The 17064-nt window shown below is 51.2% G+C and overlaps 5 protein-coding genes across 9 annotated transcripts; 2 read left to right on the top strand and 3 right to left on the bottom strand.

The window, feature by feature from the left end:
* Positions 1–14: 14 nt before the first annotated feature.
* Positions 15–8104, bottom strand: LOC136195606 (uncharacterized). Of its 3 annotated transcripts, XM_065984990.1 has the most exons (10): positions 7082–8104; positions 6256–7025; positions 3243–5982; positions 3076–3190; positions 2803–3012; positions 2034–2740; positions 1855–1975; positions 1713–1798; positions 1526–1649; positions 15–1457 (listed from the first exon to the last, which is right to left on the bottom strand). In XM_065984990.1, the coding sequence occupies exons 3-10, from the start codon at positions 3282–3284 to the stop codon at positions 94–96; spliced, it is 2769 nt and encodes a 922-aa protein (XP_065841062.1). In that variant the 5' UTR covers positions 3285–5982; positions 6256–7025; positions 7082–8104; the 3' UTR covers positions 15–93. The 3 variants fall into 3 exon arrangements, with proteins under 3 accessions (XP_065841062.1, XP_065841063.1, XP_065841064.1); XM_065984991.1 differs by lacking the exon at positions 7082–8104 and having other exon boundaries at positions 6256–7062; XM_065984992.1 differs by lacking the exons at positions 6256–7025; positions 7082–8104 and adding an exon at positions 6115–6235.
* Positions 6299–8460, top strand: LOC136195617 (nuclear cap-binding protein subunit 2-like). 2 transcript variants are annotated; one of them, XM_065985004.1, is made up of 6 exons: positions 6299–6391; positions 6441–6622; positions 6700–6838; positions 6892–7994; positions 8071–8131; positions 8181–8460. In XM_065985004.1, exons 1-4 carry the CDS (start codon positions 6329–6331, stop codon positions 7009–7011), a joined length of 504 nt encoding a protein of 167 aa, XP_065841076.1. In that variant the 5' UTR covers positions 6299–6328; the 3' UTR covers positions 7012–7994; positions 8071–8131; positions 8181–8460. The 2 variants fall into 2 exon arrangements, with proteins under 2 accessions (XP_065841076.1, XP_065841075.1); XM_065985003.1 differs by lacking the exons at positions 6299–6391; positions 6441–6622; positions 6700–6838 and having other exon boundaries at positions 7029–7994.
* On the bottom strand, positions 8176–10580 carry LOC136195620 (ribonuclease H2 subunit B-like). Its single transcript, XM_065985009.1, has 11 exons — positions 10449–10580; positions 10331–10387; positions 10173–10280; positions 10050–10117; positions 9867–9993; positions 9748–9812; positions 9599–9701; positions 9462–9543; positions 9363–9414; positions 9220–9306; positions 8176–9169 (listed from the first exon to the last, which is right to left on the bottom strand). The coding sequence occupies exons 1-11, from the start codon at positions 10498–10500 to the stop codon at positions 9062–9064; spliced, it is 909 nt and encodes a 302-aa protein (XP_065841081.1). The 5' UTR covers positions 10501–10580; the 3' UTR covers positions 8176–9061.
* LOC136195621 (ribonuclease P protein subunit p38-like) lies at positions 10485–11629 on the top strand. The gene is made up of 4 exons (XM_065985010.1): positions 10485–10662; positions 10715–10765; positions 10822–11116; positions 11219–11629. The coding sequence occupies exons 1-4, from the start codon at positions 10550–10552 to the stop codon at positions 11435–11437; spliced, it is 678 nt and encodes a 225-aa protein (XP_065841082.1). The 5' UTR covers positions 10485–10549; the 3' UTR covers positions 11438–11629.
* Positions 11423–17064, bottom strand: LOC136195604 (peroxisomal ATPase PEX1-like). 2 transcript variants are annotated; one of them, XM_065984987.1, is made up of 24 exons: positions 16985–17064; positions 16868–16927; positions 16641–16819; positions 16420–16572; positions 16259–16345; positions 16098–16209; positions 15094–16040; positions 14889–15033; positions 14612–14840; positions 14305–14555; positions 14079–14249; positions 13870–14024; positions 13740–13816; positions 13526–13683; positions 13277–13476; positions 13092–13226; positions 12981–13045; positions 12871–12930; positions 12640–12826; positions 12292–12582; positions 11989–12237; positions 11866–11931; positions 11687–11805; positions 11423–11624 (listed from the first exon to the last, which is right to left on the bottom strand). In XM_065984987.1, the coding sequence occupies exons 3-24, from the start codon at positions 16737–16739 to the stop codon at positions 11549–11551; spliced, it is 4032 nt and encodes a 1343-aa protein (XP_065841059.1). In that variant the 5' UTR covers positions 16740–16819; positions 16868–16927; positions 16985–17064; the 3' UTR covers positions 11423–11548. The 2 variants fall into 2 exon arrangements, with proteins under 2 accessions (XP_065841059.1, XP_065841060.1); XM_065984988.1 differs by having other exon boundaries at positions 16641–16812; positions 16985–17057.

Here is a 17064-nt window from a genome sequence, read left to right on the forward strand (position 1 = left end):
TTCTCAGAGCACAGAGGCGATCTATGTTTTGAAAAAAGCGTGTAAACACTTCGGACTTATTTTAATTAATTAATTAACGACGTCAATGAGACCTCAATCTATAGAACCTATTTGTTTTTGGTAGAGAAGTCGAACATCTCGTCTCGAGTCTCCCTCCATTCCTAGAGCTTCTGAAAGATTTCTGACCGTTTTACCAGGTACCAGGTCCAAGCCGCTGACAATCAAACTCCACAGCACTTTTACGTCTGCTTTATGCGGCAAAACAATGTCCTGTAAAGTCGAATACAATTGAAGGTCGTCCATCGATACGTCGAGGCCGACCAGCTCCAAGTCAGGGCAGCTACACAGACCGCTTCGAAGCCGATTCAACGTGCCTAGCTCCGATGACATCGTCTCAATACTTTTCATTATTAGTTGCCTCTTTTCTACGAGAGGCACTTTGATCCCAGGCGCCAGATCGTCTGTTGTCAAAGCGCCGTCAATGTCAGCCAAGTCACTTCGCGACGAGTCGATTTTGGTCAACTTTTCGCTCACCAACGCCGTCAACTCTTCCTCGACGATATCCTCGTTAAAGTCTGCGTCGCGCAAACGCGCCGCCGCCGCCGAACGATCGTCCAACCCGACAATCGCTTCCAAGAACTCGCGAACTCGTTTCGAATCCTTACCCTCGTCCGCCTTCTCGCTCTTGTCCGCCTTTTCGTCGCCGTCGTCGCCGTCGTCGCTTTCGTCGTCGCACGCGAGCGCCTGCAACGCGACGGGAACGGCGTCGGCGGACAACGACGGCGACAGGCGAAGTCCCCGACGACGCGCCAGCGCGACGAGTTCGCTCGTGCACGCCGTCATGTCGATCTGATCGGCGCGCAAGTGGGCGAAAAAGTGCCGAGCCTGCCAGAGCGTTCGCCTAAAGACGACGATCGCTTCGTCGTCGGTGAACTCGCGTCGAAGCGACGCTTCCATGATCTGGCGTATCGTTCGACTGGCGTCCATGTACTCGTCGCTGAACGTGCCCGAGACGAGTTTCTCCGTCGTGTTCAAGTAGATGAGAACGCCTTCGGGATTGAGATGTTCGCCGCGGCGAGTGATCGTCACGATTGCGGCGACGTTCTGCAGGTAGCCGACGAAGTCGACGAGAATCGTCGGAAATCGTTCCGTCATCTCGCAGGCGAGTCGCGAGGCGAGTTCGTCGATGCCGGCGTCGATTTGAATTAGATCGCCCGTATTCGACGACGACGAGACGAAGGTCTTGATTGCTTCCTTTATGGTCGTCCAAACGGCTCGCGATTCGCTGTCCGACGGCAGGAGTTCGAGTCGATCGAGGGCGATGTCGACGTCGCTGATTGCGATTAGTACGTCGTCGCGAAGGTGAAAGATGAGATGAGCGGGAGTGAAGGCGCACTGGAGGCGGAGGCGAATGCGGAGCGTGTAGATTAAGAAAGCGACGAGACTCACGACGTCGTCTGAGAGAGACAAAGAGAGAGAGAGAGATTGGGGAAATCAATTGATTTGATTGGTTTGCCTTTCTTACCTATGGATCGAATGGATGGAATTCCCACCGGTTTTAGTAAGAGACTCTCGTTTCCGATGTCGACAAACGTTCTCAGTGTCGTCTCGTTTGCTTCGTAGTCGACGAGAATCATACCGCCCGGAAGCTATTGAACAACGGGAAACGTTTCAAAAAAATAATCAAAGGTAGGTAAGGGCGGCACTTTTACCAGATCGTGGTCACTGAATCCCAATAATTGAACGATCTGCATTGCCACGTCCGTTTCCGACGCCGTAGCGGCAAACGTTCGATCTCCTTAATTAAATACAAATAATAGCGTTATGCCTTCTTAGCTTCGCTCTATATATTACCCTTGTTAATAACTCGATCCATCATCGATCCGCCGCTACTCAAAACCTGACACGCGACGAAGTGAATGACCTCGACGAAATTACGCATCTTGAAAAACCCGACGGCTTGTTCAAGCAATTCCTATATGCCCTCACTCAAAAGCCTTCCTATATCCAACATCCCATGCCACCAATCTTACCAGCGCTTCAGTCAACATTCGCTTCCCTTCGGCCGGCGTCCGCGGCATCGTCACCGAAGCCGAATCGGCATCAACCAACTCGACGGCGCCGTTTGACTCGAAGAACTCCGGCTTAAAGCAGCGCATAAAATTCTCCGTCTGCCATACGACAGTCGTGTGCACGCGTTCGATCTCGTCCTCGGTAAGCGTCCGCTTCTGGGACTCTTTCATCAGCCGCTCCACAATCTCCATCGTCTCGGCGTACTCGGAGCTCACGCAGCCGCGCGGCAACGCCGTCGAATTGTGCAGATACGTCGTGACGGCATTCGGCCACACCATGTTTCCCGTTGACGTATTTCCGGCGACGGCTTGCATGTTCTGCATGTACGGCACGATGGCGAAAACGGCGGCGTTGCCGCGCACGCGTCGCTTGATCTCCGATTCGATTTCCTTAGCGACGGCCGTATAATTCCCGTCGACTCCATCGCCGACGTCGTCGTCGTTGAAGAACACCTGCATCATGACTTTGGCCGTTTCCCATTTGACGCCGATCGGCGTCGACGGATCGAGAAGACGCAGACGCTTTGCCGCCTCGTCGACGGCAAGAAAGCTCGTCGTCACGTGATTGAAGACGTGACGTCGAAGATGACTCGGCGTCCAGCCGGCGAGCAATTGAACGCGAACGTACATGTGATAGGTGAGACGCGCGATTAGCATAGCAACGGGAACTTGCAAAATTCAAAAAATTCAAAAATTAAAATTTTGATTTTTTTCGAGGTGGAATTCTTACCGTCGTCCGTTAGAGGAGCGAGCGCGGTCGGATCGCCTTTGCTGACGACGAGATCGGCGACGGAGGCGTCGACGAACGCGTTCCACGCGTTCGGGAGACTGCGACCGGGCGGAAGGCGCATCGAATCGACGTCCATGTCGTAGCCTAAGAGAGTGAGAAGATGCTGGGCTCTTTCCGTCTTCGATGCGACGGCTTTGTGCTGTTCGGTGGCTGCGAAGAGAAAGTCACGTGAAGCGTTCGGAGTTTTTTTTTTCCCTTTTCGCGTCGGTTTACTTGTGCTGTAGGTACGAAAGTTTGAGGGATCCTTGAGTAAGTCGGTTATGCCGCGGTGCAAGGGTACGAGGAATTTTCGGTAGCGAATGGGGCCGACTTTTTGCCGTATCGAGTCCTAGACGTTCGATTAGAGCACGTATTACACTTTTCTCCATAAAAAGACGTACCAGAATGTCTCGGATTCGGCTGGCGTCATTCGCTTTTGCCATTGAATCGAAAGGGGGAGCAGGAAGAGGCAAGAGGCGCTAGCGCACTGGTTCGGGGAGGCGGAACTACAATCTCTGCTACAACACCCCCACAGCCCTTCGCTATGGCGAGCTCCCAATCGCCACATCATCCCCTTATGCCGCCGCAATCGCAATCGCAATCACAAAAGAGAAACGCTCGTAAATCTGCAACGTTGCCGGCGTGCATCAGCGTTGCCTACCTGAAATCTCTCCTCGCTCGACTCTTCCACTTGCACTACGGCATCTTTCGACTTGGCTTCGGCTTTTGGATAGCCGAAATCGGCGCCTTCATTCTCGTACTCGTCACAAACGTCTTCATTCAAATGATATACAACACCATCTTGCCGCTGTACGGAGGCGACGGAAACATCAAATCCGCAATCGCATCCGCCGGCACCTGTCTCGCCTTTCTCTTCGTCACCATACCGGTCGTGCGCGTTCTCTTTCCCGCCGTCTACAACGCGATGAAAGACGGCTGGTTGATGGACTCTAAGACGCCGATCGAATTTCCCCATTTCGCTGCGAGCTTCGCCTACGTTCGACTGCGATCCGTCGCCAAAGTCTACGAGTTTCTCTACTCGGACACGAAATTTCGTCGCTTCGTCGTCGTCGTTCAAAAGACGACTCGCAGCGTCGTTTTTGTCGTCGTTTCCATCGTCGCGCTCGTCAAAGGCGACGGCACCCTCAACGGCACTTTGGAACATTTCTTTCAGCACGGTCTTCAGGCCGGTGCCGTCTTCTTCGGCATGTACTCGATTCTTCGCATTGTCGTCTTCGTTATTGCCGTCGTGTCGCCGTTTTGCTGTCGTGGACGGTCGACGACGGATGGGGCTTCGAGCGAGGTCGTCTTTCATCTGGCTTGGCGCACGACGTCGAAGTTGGATGAGAACGAATGCGACTACGGTCCCAGTCGTTCTTCTCACTGTTGGTATCACTCCAAAGTGCCGTCGCTCGTCTATCTCGTCGTCTCCGTCGTACTGCTTCTCTTTCTCTTTGTTTCTGTTCATCTGTCCGAGGCGACGCCGCTTAGTAAAGCCATCACTGTCGTCTTTCTCCTTTTCTCCGCTCTCTTTCAATTCACTCACCTGTTGACGAAATCGTCGCCTCCAGCTAAACTATCCAGTCTCCTCGCCGCAAGCGGTGCCGTCTCCGTCGACGGAAGTGTTCAAGCGTCCGACGACGCCACCGCCGCCACCGACGACGATAATCCACAACTAGCCAAATTAATCAATAACGTTCTCGGCTATTTGAATTTCTCCAAGACGTCGTGCAATCATGTGCAAAACGTCGCCACGTCGGCGCTCTACACGTGGTTCGTTTTCATTTGCATGGGATTCGTCATATGCGGATACGCGACAGTGATTCGCGACAGCAACGCCAAGTGTCTGCCCATCGCCGCTCGCACTCCGACGCCGAACGCGACAAGCGGACTTCGCCCATCCCAATGCGAAGTCCAGTGGAACGGTCTCGATATCGTCGACTTGGCAGCGTTAGCCAAGACGGCGTACTTCGATACGGAAACCAAAGACGGCTGCGTGAAGAACATCTCCGCCGGGCTTGACCATCTGTCCAAATACGATTGGACTCTAGTCAATCCCAAGGACAACGGCGGAAAATCGATTCATTTCTACGAATTATTTAGTTCGCGTTTGAACGTGACGGTGATCGTCGTGCGCGGAGGTCAGAGCGTCGCCGGCGTGATGAACAATCTCCTTCTCTGGTCGGAGGCGACGGTGCTCGGCTTCGTTTCCAAGGCGATACCGTTGACGAAGTCGTTGCCGAAAGACACCGTTTCGACGCTGGTGAAAATCGCCACGACGTTCGAGGGATCTCTCGATTCGCCCGTTCGACGGCACTACGTCGAGTTGGACGACTACGTTGCGCGGCGGCGAGGAAAGTTTCAGGGAAGTGCGACGATGCTCGTTGGACATTCGTTCGGCGGCGGATTGGCGAAGATTTCCGGAGCCAGGGCCGGGTTGAGAACGATTGCGTTCGGCGCACCGGGATTGGGTCAGTCGTTGCGAAAGTTTAACGTCAGTCAGGATCAGGTGCGGAATTCGGCTGTGAACGTCGCGTTGACCGGCGATCCGGTTGCCGCTATCGACGACGAGGCCGGCAGCGTCATGTCGCTGGACTGCGGGGGGAAGAGCTTGTGGACGTGTCACGGAATCGACCAGATCATGTGCAAGTTGCAGGATTACTGTAGCAAGGTTGTGATCGACTGCAGCAGTTCGTGACCAATCGCTAGAAACGCACAAAAAAACTGTAAAATAACAAACACCCCGTACTTGCTCTGAAAAAAGTTAGGCGCAATTTGTTGAGTTAACTTAACGAGTACCTTCCATTTCCAGCAGAATTTTTTTTGCTGTTCCCTCCATGTCAATGGAACGTAGGGCAGCTAGCAGAAGTCCAATCGTAGCTCTATCTCCCTCCTTCTGCATCCATGTATGACAGATATTGGCGAATTTGTGATCAATGCGCCTCGTCGGATCGTCAGAGTTGATTCCTTTTACTTGTACTTTACCGGCGCCAAGGAGCTGCATTCCAAAATTTATGACATCGTCTTGGCTCTCAGCAACATCCTTTTTAATTTTCATAATGTGACGTTGAGTCACGGGTTGATTTAAATCCAACTCAACGTCACTTGACTCGGACTCCATAGAAACAGAATCTTGTTGTTCTGTAACAGTCCAAAAATAAAACTATTAGGTACAGTAATACTTTCAATATTACTATGTACGGTAACGTGTTCTAAACGGAAGAGAAAACTGCAGCAGACTATATCGCAAGGTGAATAAAAACGAGATCTCACATGCGCTAGAGAAAAAACAGCGCCCTGCGGAGAGTTGAGCAAGCAAAGGAATCCCCTAGGGAAGTCAGAAAGTTCGAACTTCCCTAGAGGGTAAAAAATAATGAGGTCGCGCCTCGAGGTCTCGTGAAGTTTCGCACTTACGATGGGATGCAGGGGATGCCATGGGGAGAAAGACTCCGGATTCACTAACGCACGCTAGCTCCGGCAGGCGAAAATGACGACTTTCGTCGTAGATAGCTCCGTGAGATTGGGACAGTATCGCGATCGAAGCTTTCCCGTAATAAAAGTAAAAAATACGTTTTATTTTGTGACGCGCTCGAACGCAGGGCACGAGAGACGAGCTCGAAGCGAAGCTCAAGACGAGCACGACGCTCTACGTGGGCAATCTTTCCTTCTATACGACGGAAGAGCAGATTCACGCCCTATTTAGCATGTGCGGCGACGTCAAGCGGATAATCATGGGCCTAGACAAAGTGAAGCGAACGCCCTGTGGCTTTTGCTTTGTCGAGTATCCTTAGCAATACTAAAAACGCTTTTCGAGCCGAATTCTTCCAAGTGCTGCTTCCCTAACCCGATTTTGCGAAGGTATTATACGCGCGAGGCGGCAGCGAATAATATTCGATACTTGAATGGCACGAAACTCGACGATCGAGTCATTCGAACCGACTGGGACTACGGATTTAGCGAGGGACGGCAGTACGGTCGGGGAAAGCACGGCGGTCAGGTAGGTTTCGATTCGTGGGCACGATAAGCGACGTTTCTCAAACGCTTTCGAAGGTACGCGACGAATTTCGCCAGACGTTCGATCAAGATCGAGGCGGATACGGCAAGGCGCTCGAAACCCAATTAATCGCATCCGGGGCCTTACCCACACAAGACGACTCGAATAGTCCGTAAATAGCCGAGAAAATCTAAGCGAGAAAACGAGTTCATTCGCACATTTACGCAATCGCGAAAGACCTCTAACCTTTTTCGTAATCCATGACGTCAGGAGATCGCATGACCGCGATTACTCGTTTCGTCCTACGCATGCTCAAGTACCAGCCATATCCCGTCACACAGGTTCTCCCTCACGCGCACTGGAATGCACCATTCGGCCGGACTGCAATGGTTGCGCGCGACGAAGGCACGATAAAAACAATGGCCGAGGAAGGCGACGCGACGACGACGACGACGACGACGACGACGACGACGAAGGCGCAGCCCGTCAAAGACCGCCCCCCGCCGTCGCTCTCCTCATTCGACTCCGACGCGGAGGGAGCCGTCAAAAAGAAAGGCTCCTTCATGATAACGAACGTTCGCCAAGGCAATTCGGGCGACATAAGCCTTCTCGAAGGCGCTGAAGAAGACGACGACGCCGAAAACGAGAACGAAACGTCGACGATAGCGCCGAACGGCCCACTCGACGACGACGTCGGCGGCGGGAAACAGACTCGCTTCCAGCTTGTCAATCTACGCGAATCGTCTCGAGGCCGCTGGAAATGTCTCGACACGATACCCGAAACGGAGCCACCGCCGTCGGCGAATGGGCGGGGCTCTCCTATCGCCGCTCCATCGACGACGAATGGCGAAACGACGACGACGACGACGATGACGAATCACCTTCTGGCGCCGTCGAACGGGGCTCCAGCGAACGGCGCGCGCGCGTTACCTTCGACGACGAACGGCGGCGGCGGCGGCGGCGCTCCTTCGCTTTTCATTGACGACGTTTCGGAGACGATTTCGTCGACGCCCGCCGTCGCTCCCGTCTTCTCGCGACAGACGTCGTGTGAAAGTGAGAATAGCGTCGTTGGCGTTTCTGTCACGACAGCGACGGCGACGACGGCGACGACGACGACGACGACGACTGTTGCGGCTTCTCCCAGTCATCGACGCGACAGGTCTGGCTTCCTTCGTTGACCCGGCGTGGGCGTGTTTTCTATAAGTGTTGTGACTCCTCTCTTCTGTTTCTTATAGCGGCGATGTGTCCTCTGTTTCCTTTCAAGGACCTTCGAATGATAATCTGAATGAGTTGATGGTGAGAGCGCTTATTATGCATACGTGGATAATACGTACGTATATTGTAGGATCATATGCGGACGCTCGTGAGCAGCGCCATACAGGAGCGATGTGCGACGTTGTCTGAGGAAAATCAACGACTCCGTACGGAGAATAATTCTTTGCGAATCGAACTCGAAAAGCTGAAAAGAGAGATGAGTGGCCATAGTAGTAGCGCTAGTAGTAAAGATAGAAAACTATGACCGTCTTTCTTCCCCTTACTCTTCGCTGATTCCGTTGCGAATCTTTCTTCTTTTTTTTACGCCTCTTTTGTGGCGTTGATTAATTAATCCAATTGCATAAAAGCCATTCACTCGCCGTCGTACGCGCGCTAGTAGCGCGTCCTCCACGTCATCGTTCGCCTCTTGTGTGTGTGTGAGTGTATCGCTTTTCGCGTTAAAATGCCGGCCAAACAACGCATGCGAACGCAAAGCCAGAAGCACAGCCAATACATCACCCAGCGAGGCAACGTCCCAAAAAGTTTGGTAAGGGAATGGGGCCCCCCTTCGGGAGTAAGAGAAAGGGTGCCAACGCCTCTTCTCATCTCGCAGAAACCGGACGAAGAGAAATCACCCGTGGGAATGGTTCTCTTGGGCCTATTCATTTTCGTCGTATGCGGATCAGGTAGAAACAAAACTGTTCGCTAGCGAACGCCGGTTGGGGAGATCGCGCGTATTTTCTAGCCTTCTTTCAAATCATACAAAGCATTCGGATGGGTTGACTCGGCGTCGGCGACCGAGTAGACAGGAAAGAGCGACATACGACCTCCTATACCGACGCCAACCGAACGACAGACCCTTTCCTAATCTATTTAGCTTTGTGTGTCTAATACAATACAATAAACTTATCTTTGAACCCCATTGGTGAATTTTGCGCGCGTGTGTGTGCAGTAGGGGCGAGGCTCTCTTGGCTACGCGTTTTTCTTTTTACCTTTTAACTGGAAGAAGTTCGACATTGTCTTCATGCCCGTCTTGTCCACTTTGGCTAAGGCTCTTTGCGCTGCCGTCAGTTTTTTAGACTGCAAGGAAAATAGAATAGGTACGGTAGCGTGAGAGGGAGACTCCTTGCCTTTTCAACTTGAAGCGTTTTCTGGGTGTTGAACTTTGTGTAGTCTTCTTTGCACTCCTGTGATCCAGACCCGCTTTTCATCTTTTTCTACAACAAAACGTAATGCAGATCGTAACCTTGATGTGATATTATGTGCCACTAACCTTGGGAGGAAGATCGTCGTCGTCGTCGTCGTCATCCTTGTCGAATTGACTCCTTAGTTTCAGACTTTGCAAAAGGAGAATTGTATTCAGGAGTCCCACCTGAAAGCTTCCTTTAGTCTTTCTGCCCACGATGGCAATAGGTATTCGCTGACGAGACCTACAGCATATCTCACATACTGATCTATGCAAGCACACAGTGAGGCAATTCAACTCAGACTTCAGTATTACATACGTACCGTTTCTAGCTGCTGTTTGATTTTGAACGAACGTTGAAGCTCTAGAACCGCTCCCAACGTGGACTGCGGGCGTTTCCTTGAGTTTGGCAGAAACAGTTGATACCTAGACGAATAAAGAAGGAGATAATACCTATATCGTTCTCTTCTACCTTTTTTCTAAGCCATGTCAACGTCTTTTCATTGCTGAGACGATATACTTTAATGTCATCAGTTTCTGAGTCAAACGCTTCGCTGCTTTACGTAGAAAGAAGTCTTTCTTGGCTCTTACCTTTCACATCACATACTTGTGGTAGCTGACTGGCTCCATCCAATTGGCTGAGTTGTTGAACATAGGGAAATTCTCGATCTGGATCGCCTGAGTCGAGAATGCTCTCAATAGTCGTAAAATGGTGTTTCTAATAGGGGAGGGAAAAAATGAAGACCTTCTCTCTGTAACAAAAATTCATCTAACCGATTTTTCCAAAAAGACAAGCAGAAGGAAGAGAGGATCAATTGGCGTGGCGAGACAGAGACTTCCATCTGTATGTACCAGAGTAATCATACACTATTATCCTTGTACTGTCTAATTACCTACCTTTATTCACGGAATTATTTATAAACCACGACTTTGGCGAATCTTCGTACTTCTGCACTTCGTGAATTCGCTTGCCATCATTCGTCAATAGAAAGAGACCGGATTCTCCTTGTGGACGAAATTCGACCTTTGGCTCGATACATTGCAAAAGAACTCACTCGTCCTGGGATGGGGCAAGTTCACAAAGCGCGGTTCCGTGTCTTTCATGGCGTCAGCTAAGAAATCAAGGCCCCGCTCAGCGCGTTAGCATCAGTTTGCGCGATAAGGACGCCATACTGGGAGCTATCAGAACCAGCTGGCGCTTAGATGATTGTCCTTTGCAACTCATTGCTTTTTCTTGTCGAATAGAGTCAAAAGACGCGAAATCGAGCCAAGGGATGCTGCGCGCTACTACTACTACACCCAACGTTTGCTCCCGGATAATGCTAAACAGAAAGAAGGCGAAGACGCTTGTCAAGCATCGCCTCGAATCGCCTTACCGACTAACGTGGTACGCAGCGTGCACGGTAGTAGGCTCGAACGCCTTTCAGAACCGTTTGCAGGCCAAGAGTGGAGAAAAGCGTGCGAGAGGAGGTCTTGCAGAAATTGCAGAAGTGAGAGAGCGCTCCAGACCTCTGAAATAATTGAAAACTTACGACACGAGTTCCAGATCTTTGGAGGTGCTCTTACCGTTGAAATCGCCGCTGACCGACCCGGAACTCGTCAAATCGGCAAAAGAAATGAGAGGCGGTCTCGCCGTCGGCATCAACGAAGTGACTCGGGGAATAGAGAAAGGCCAAATCGATTTGCTGCTCGTTTGTTTGAGCGAAGAGCCGGCCGTCTTCACGCAGCACCTGATATCGCTCAGCTGCCTCCGACGGTGTCACGCGGTCGGCCTATGCGATCTAAGCAAGACAGTGGCACATTGCTTAGGTGTTAAACGAGTGACAGCCCTCGGGTTTAAGGTAAAGGTCTAATTTAAATAATTTGAATTAATTATTTTATCAATTAAACAGAGATCCCACTTTAATTTTATGATTATTTGATTGCGTTTTCATTTCTTACAGACTGCCGAAGCTCGCGGTGGTCATTTTCAATCTCTCGTCGAATTTGTAAAGGAGAAAACGCCTGATGTTCAACTCGATTGGCTACAGGCAACGAATGGGGACATGCAGCCAGAGCCTGATCCTCACTACGTCAAATTGAGCGTGGAAAAATACGAATACGCACCACGATCAAAAGGCGCTAAGCGAAAGAGGAAACGTACCGAATTGAATGCAAAATGATTCTCTGTTTTTGGCGCAACACAGCAGCAGCAAGCACTTGGCTAAAAGATAGAGGGGGTAACACGGGGTTCGCAGCACATCATAATTGATAGCGTTTCCTTTTCTAAAGTATCACGCATGTGTAATCTTTTGTTGAAAGTGTTCGGGCGCAGTCTCGCCTTTACCTCGATTGCCAAATCTATCATATCTGAAACGAGAGAAAGAGAAACGTAGACTTCCCGCGGGGCTCGAATGCACTTTCGTTTTTACATGGCTTGATATTTGGCCCTGTCTTGTTCGGACAGCGACGGTCCCATGTTAAGTAGTGCCGTCTGAATGTGCTCCATTCGAACGCCCGCCTGACTCGACTGGTGCTGAAACTTTGGCGGCTACAGATGGCAAACAAATCAGGGAGGGACAAAAGCGCAACTCCTTAAATAAAGCCCTACCGCTTTCATGGCAAAACTCATTTTTCTTCCTTCGGGACCCACTTGACGCTTCAAATACTCCGAGTACTAGGTTTTCGTATAATAATAGCAAAGGCATCCCTCTTCTCCCGCCCGCGCGCGTACCTTGCTCTTTATCTGCTTCTCCACCTCGTGCGACATCTCGCACACTCCGTCCGCAATGCTCGACATAAAGTAGCCGCTCACCGGCAACACGTCGATACTCCCTTCGCTGCTGCTTCGACGATTGAGAGAGAGATGCTTCGGCCTCGTTTTCTCGACGTCAAACAGCCTTTTATCCATTTTCGGTCCGTCTGAATCCACGTCGCTGGGTAAAGAGTACATTGATCGAAAGTCAGAAACACTGTCTCCCTCCTGTACACGTCAAAATAGAGCCTACGTCAAATGCGTAATTAAGCATTTACTTACAACAAAACTTTCGTCGCGCTCTTCCAATTTTTGCAGCACTTTCTTCGGCGTCTTTCTCTCGAACGTGCCCAGCTTGACTCCCTTCTGATAGCGCGGCGTCGGCGGCGCCCGATCGACGCTCAGCGCGTAGTCCTTGCTCTGACGTATCGACTCAAGCTGGGCATTGTAGAGCAAGGCCTTCAAGTCGGCGCCAGAGAAGAAAGCGGTCTTAGAAGCGATCTGATCCACATTCACGTCGCTATCGAGAGCAACGTCGTTTGCGAGAGCCTTCAGAATAGCCGTACGTCCTTCCTGAAACAGCGTCTCGTTAAAGAAAAGAATTGGGAAGTGCTTTTCTGGGGGGGTGACCTCGTCTGGCATGGGTAAAAAGAGGCTTTTGTCGAGTCGACCCGGTCGAAGGAGAGCCGGATCAATGAGATCCGGTCGGCTCGTCGCGGCGAGAACGTAGACGCCCTGCAGGCCTTCAACGCCGTCCAACTGGGTGAGGAATTGATTGACGACGCGATCGGTGACGCCCGTGTTGTCGTGACCACGTCTAGGGAAAGATTGAGGAGAGAGATCGAGAAAAGGTGGGCCTACTTTGGTGCAATGGAATCGAATTCGTCAAAAAAGAGAATGCAAGGCTGAGCGGCTTGCGCTCTAGAATCAAAATCCAAATGTCCGATGTAAGCAAGAGACATTTATCTCACCGTTCAAACATTGATCGAACGGCTTCCTCACTAGCTCCAATGTATTTGTTCAATAACTCAGGGCCCTGCGTACGAAAATTATTAGGAGACTCCAAGAGCAAATTTTCTCGCCTTTATTGATATGAAATTCAATCCGCACTCCTTTGCCACGACGCCGGCAATGAGAGTCTTACCCGTTCCCGGAGCGCCGTAGAGAAGAAGACCCGATCGAAGTCTCAATGGACACTTGGAAAACAGTTCGGGATACTAAACAAAGACATGGTACCATTCTCTATAGGGATTTTCTCCTCTCCCACCTTCGCTGGCCACTCGAACGTCTCAATCAGCATCGTTTTGATGTTTTCCAGCCCTCCCACGTCCCTCCAACTCTTCTCCCCGGGCGAATGAAGCGGCACGTTGCGTAGCGACGACGGACGACAAAGCTCGATTTCCTCGCTGAACTCCTCGAACGTCAGCGGCTTGCGCACGCCAAACAAACGCGCCGTGATCGGCTGACCTAAGAGACCTTGAAAAAAACGAGCGCGTACACGCGAAACGCTTCCTACCGTCCAAAGATGGAGTGAGCGGCTCGACCAGGCCTCCCGGCGGCATCATCGTTTTCGAACGCCTGTGAAGATCGCTGGCTAATGAACGGTGCTCCGTTCTTTCGATGAGTTTCAGCAAGTCCTGAGCGCCGTAGCCGTACGTTCGTTGGGCAACAAGCCTAGAAGAAAAGAAAGAAGGATAAATTTTTTTCACGCTTTTTTTTCAATTTCTGACTCAAGAGTTCGGTTGTCGTTTAGAATGTGACACTTTTTTCTCCTTGCTATTGCCTTGAGAATGTCCTTCCGTCGAGCCTAGAGTTTCTCCCTGGTAACAACACGCATATTTTGGACTCAATCCAGCAAACCTTATTGGGAGCCTTCAGTTCGAGCACTTTCTTAAAAACGTGCTGACCCCGTCGCGGCATGAGCGTCGGATGCAGCGAGTCTCTCGAACGCGAAGTGGCTATCAGAGCAATAACACTGCCACGATGGAGCTCATTGATGACCAAATCGCAGAGAGCTAAACATATAAATAAATATTTTTTTCCCAATCCCTTTCGTTTGGAGCTCTTACTTTGAGCCAATTTCGTGCTGTAGAGAGCATCGCCGGCCGTCTCGGCCATACCACTCGTCGGCGCCGAAATCAAGTGATCCAAGTTATCGAGAAAAACGATCGACGGCTGGTGACTGGCGGCGTCGTCGAAAATCGCCTTGAGTCTCTTCTGCACGCCACCGACGCCCTTTCCTGAGAATCGAACATTGCGAAAAACGACGCGGATTAGCATCGAGACAACGCGTACCTCTCAACAGGGCGCATTCCAAAGTGACGATGTGAGCGAGAACGGGTTGCTCGGTCATCTCTCGGCAGAGCGCGTAGGCGAGCGACGTCTTGCCGATGCCGAGACTGCCGGCGCCGTCGCGAGTCGTTCCGGCGATCAAGAGCCCGCCGCCGGCGAGACCAGCGCATCCGTTGCCGAGACTGAAGACGATTTCGTCGGTCAAGCAGCTACAAAGGTGACTCAAGCCTTCTTGAGCCAAGTCTTCAATTCCACTATAAAGAGAAATAATAATAGTATATGTCTCTTGGGGGCATAAGTCTTGACTCACCCCAAGTCGCTCAGCTGAACGGGAGGCAGTTTGGGATCCAACGACTGTACGGTGGTCGGGGGAAGTCGACGAAGCGTTTCGACGTCTGGATTCGTTGGGCTCAGCGCGTCGACTTGAGCGGCGACGTGAAGGTGACCCTCCATGGTCGGCTTCAAGAGAAAGTACTTTGGCTTCGTCTCCACTTGCGTACTCGTCAGCGCCGATCCCTCCACGATGTTAATGAGAAAATCTATAAAGATTATGTCTAGAGAAAGGTCTAGAAATGGTATCAACTCACCAATCTTTCCCACCATGGGTTGGAATTTGATGCTGATCGAGGCAAGTTGACCGTTGACCGCAGGAAGCGGATAGGCGTCGCAGGATATGTCTTTCAGCCACCACCAGAACGACTCGCGCTTGTCCTTCTCATATACGCCACCGACCTAAAAGAAACAAAATGTGAAAACAAAGAGCCTTGGGATTTCTCTCTTTCCCCTACGTACTTTATTCAGTACTGACTGCAACGTGATTCCCTGCACTTTCGAGCCCAATCCGTCGAGCGGCTTCACGAGAATCAACGAGCAGAGACGAGCGCGCAACTGCCGACGAATCATGTCGTGCACAACGACGTGACCGGATTGAATCTGCTGCGATTCATCGAGCTCGTCATTTCGGCATATATAGAGCCGTCCGACAATCGCGCCCGTGCCGCCGCCGCCGCCGCTATCATTCGACTTCTTTGAACCAGTGGAAATCTTTCGCCCATTGCCGCCGCCATTGACGGCATCGCTTCCATTCGTCCCTTCGTCACTGGCGTCATTTATTGTCGGCGTCGACGTCGTCTCCTTTGCCGTTTCCGTGGCAACCGTGATGCTAAACAGCAGTTCGCCGACGCGCTGATTGTGACTGAAATTCGGAAATGACCAGTCGCTGACGAAAATCGTCGTTGGTTGACGTATAAGACACCTTTCCTCCGGCGTGTTCGCCATTTCTTCGAGCGTCTCGAGCAAGCCCGTCGGTCTCTTCTGCACGCGAAGAAGCTTTCCCGATCGATCGATCGGATGAGGAAGTTTCTCGGGAGGGTACGACGAGCCGGAGACGAAACCTTGTCGTTCTCTTGCCGTCGCCGCCGCTTGCGAGGCAAGGGTCCGCTTTGACGGCCTCGACTCTTGAATGTCTCTCAAATAGCCTTCGGTATCATCGACGGAAGTGGATCGATTGTAGAGCAGTTGATTGGTCATGCTGGCAATAAGATTTTGTCCCCAGTTGAGGAATCCTTTCATTGGCTGGTGCGAAGTCTCTTTTCGTGAACTGAAGGGTGCACATACATAACTTGAATGAACATCGGGACTTGCTGTGTGTGCATCAGGTATAGCGTCGATTTCAAGTTCAGTCGAATGAACCAAAAACGCAATCGCTTCGTCGTTTTTCTGATCAAGGCTGACGTCAACTAAAAAAAAGTAATTAGCCGTGTACGGTAAATATAAGGAGAATCTCCTCCTATCACCTATCGTGATTTCGACTTGATTGCGACGAATGTGCAACGGAAATTTCATTCCCTTTCGTACCAGTTGAATCTGCTGCAAGAGCTGATGCTCGATCAACCGGCGATTTCTTCCCTAGAAAAGAAACGCTAAAACGAAACGAGTTTTTCTCTTTCACTCTCACAACGATCGTCCAGTGGTCCCACGAGATTTCGGCTTTCGCTCGACGACAATCGGGCACCATCGAGCGGTCAACGATGGCGCATCTGACCTGTGAAACGAAAGCGAGCGTCGAAAACGATTCCGATCGTCGAGGAGGGGGAGGGAAAAGGAATGTCGACATACCGTCGAATTCTCGGCGAGTTCGAGCAGGCTAGCGAAAGACGAATTGATGCGCAGCACTTCGACGCCGTCGCTACCTCGCATTTCGTAGATCTTGGCGAGAATGTACTGCGCTTCGCCGTGGTTCGCTGCTATCTTCAGCACGACGGAGGACATCTACAAGGGAGGCGGGGCGGGCCCCGGCTCTCCAAGGCGCAAGTAAAGTCTCACAGCGTTTTGTTTACCCCATTTGGTCGCGACGACATGTACAAGTGGCCAACGCAGTTGCGCTTGTTCTTCTGATGAACGATCTTGAGGCTTAGCTCGAACGTTTCCCTGCCCATTGCGCTAGCTAGTGTCTGAACTCAACGGTCGAGGTTCTTCAACAGAGGCTCTCTTCTCGCCTTTTTCCGCCGCCTAATTGCTATTCTAAGTATGAAAGGAATGCGATCTACCACCGCCGATCCCTCACCTTCTCCGCTAATCAGATTGCGTTTCTCTAAGAACGCAAGCAGTCACGCCGTACAGTATGCTAAAATGACGATAGGAAGCTAAGCTATTATTATCGTCTCAAGCCCGGCTGTTGTACCTTTCAGAGCTCGAAGGGGGGCCCTGTCGAAGGAGGAAGCATGGCGCATGCACACAGACGACAGAGATATAATATAGGAG

Source organism: Oscarella lobularis, chromosome 14, assembly GCF_947507565.1.
Source record: "Oscarella lobularis chromosome 14, ooOscLobu1.1, whole genome shotgun sequence".
NCBI lineage: Eukaryota > Metazoa > Porifera > Homoscleromorpha > Homosclerophorida > Oscarellidae > Oscarella > Oscarella lobularis.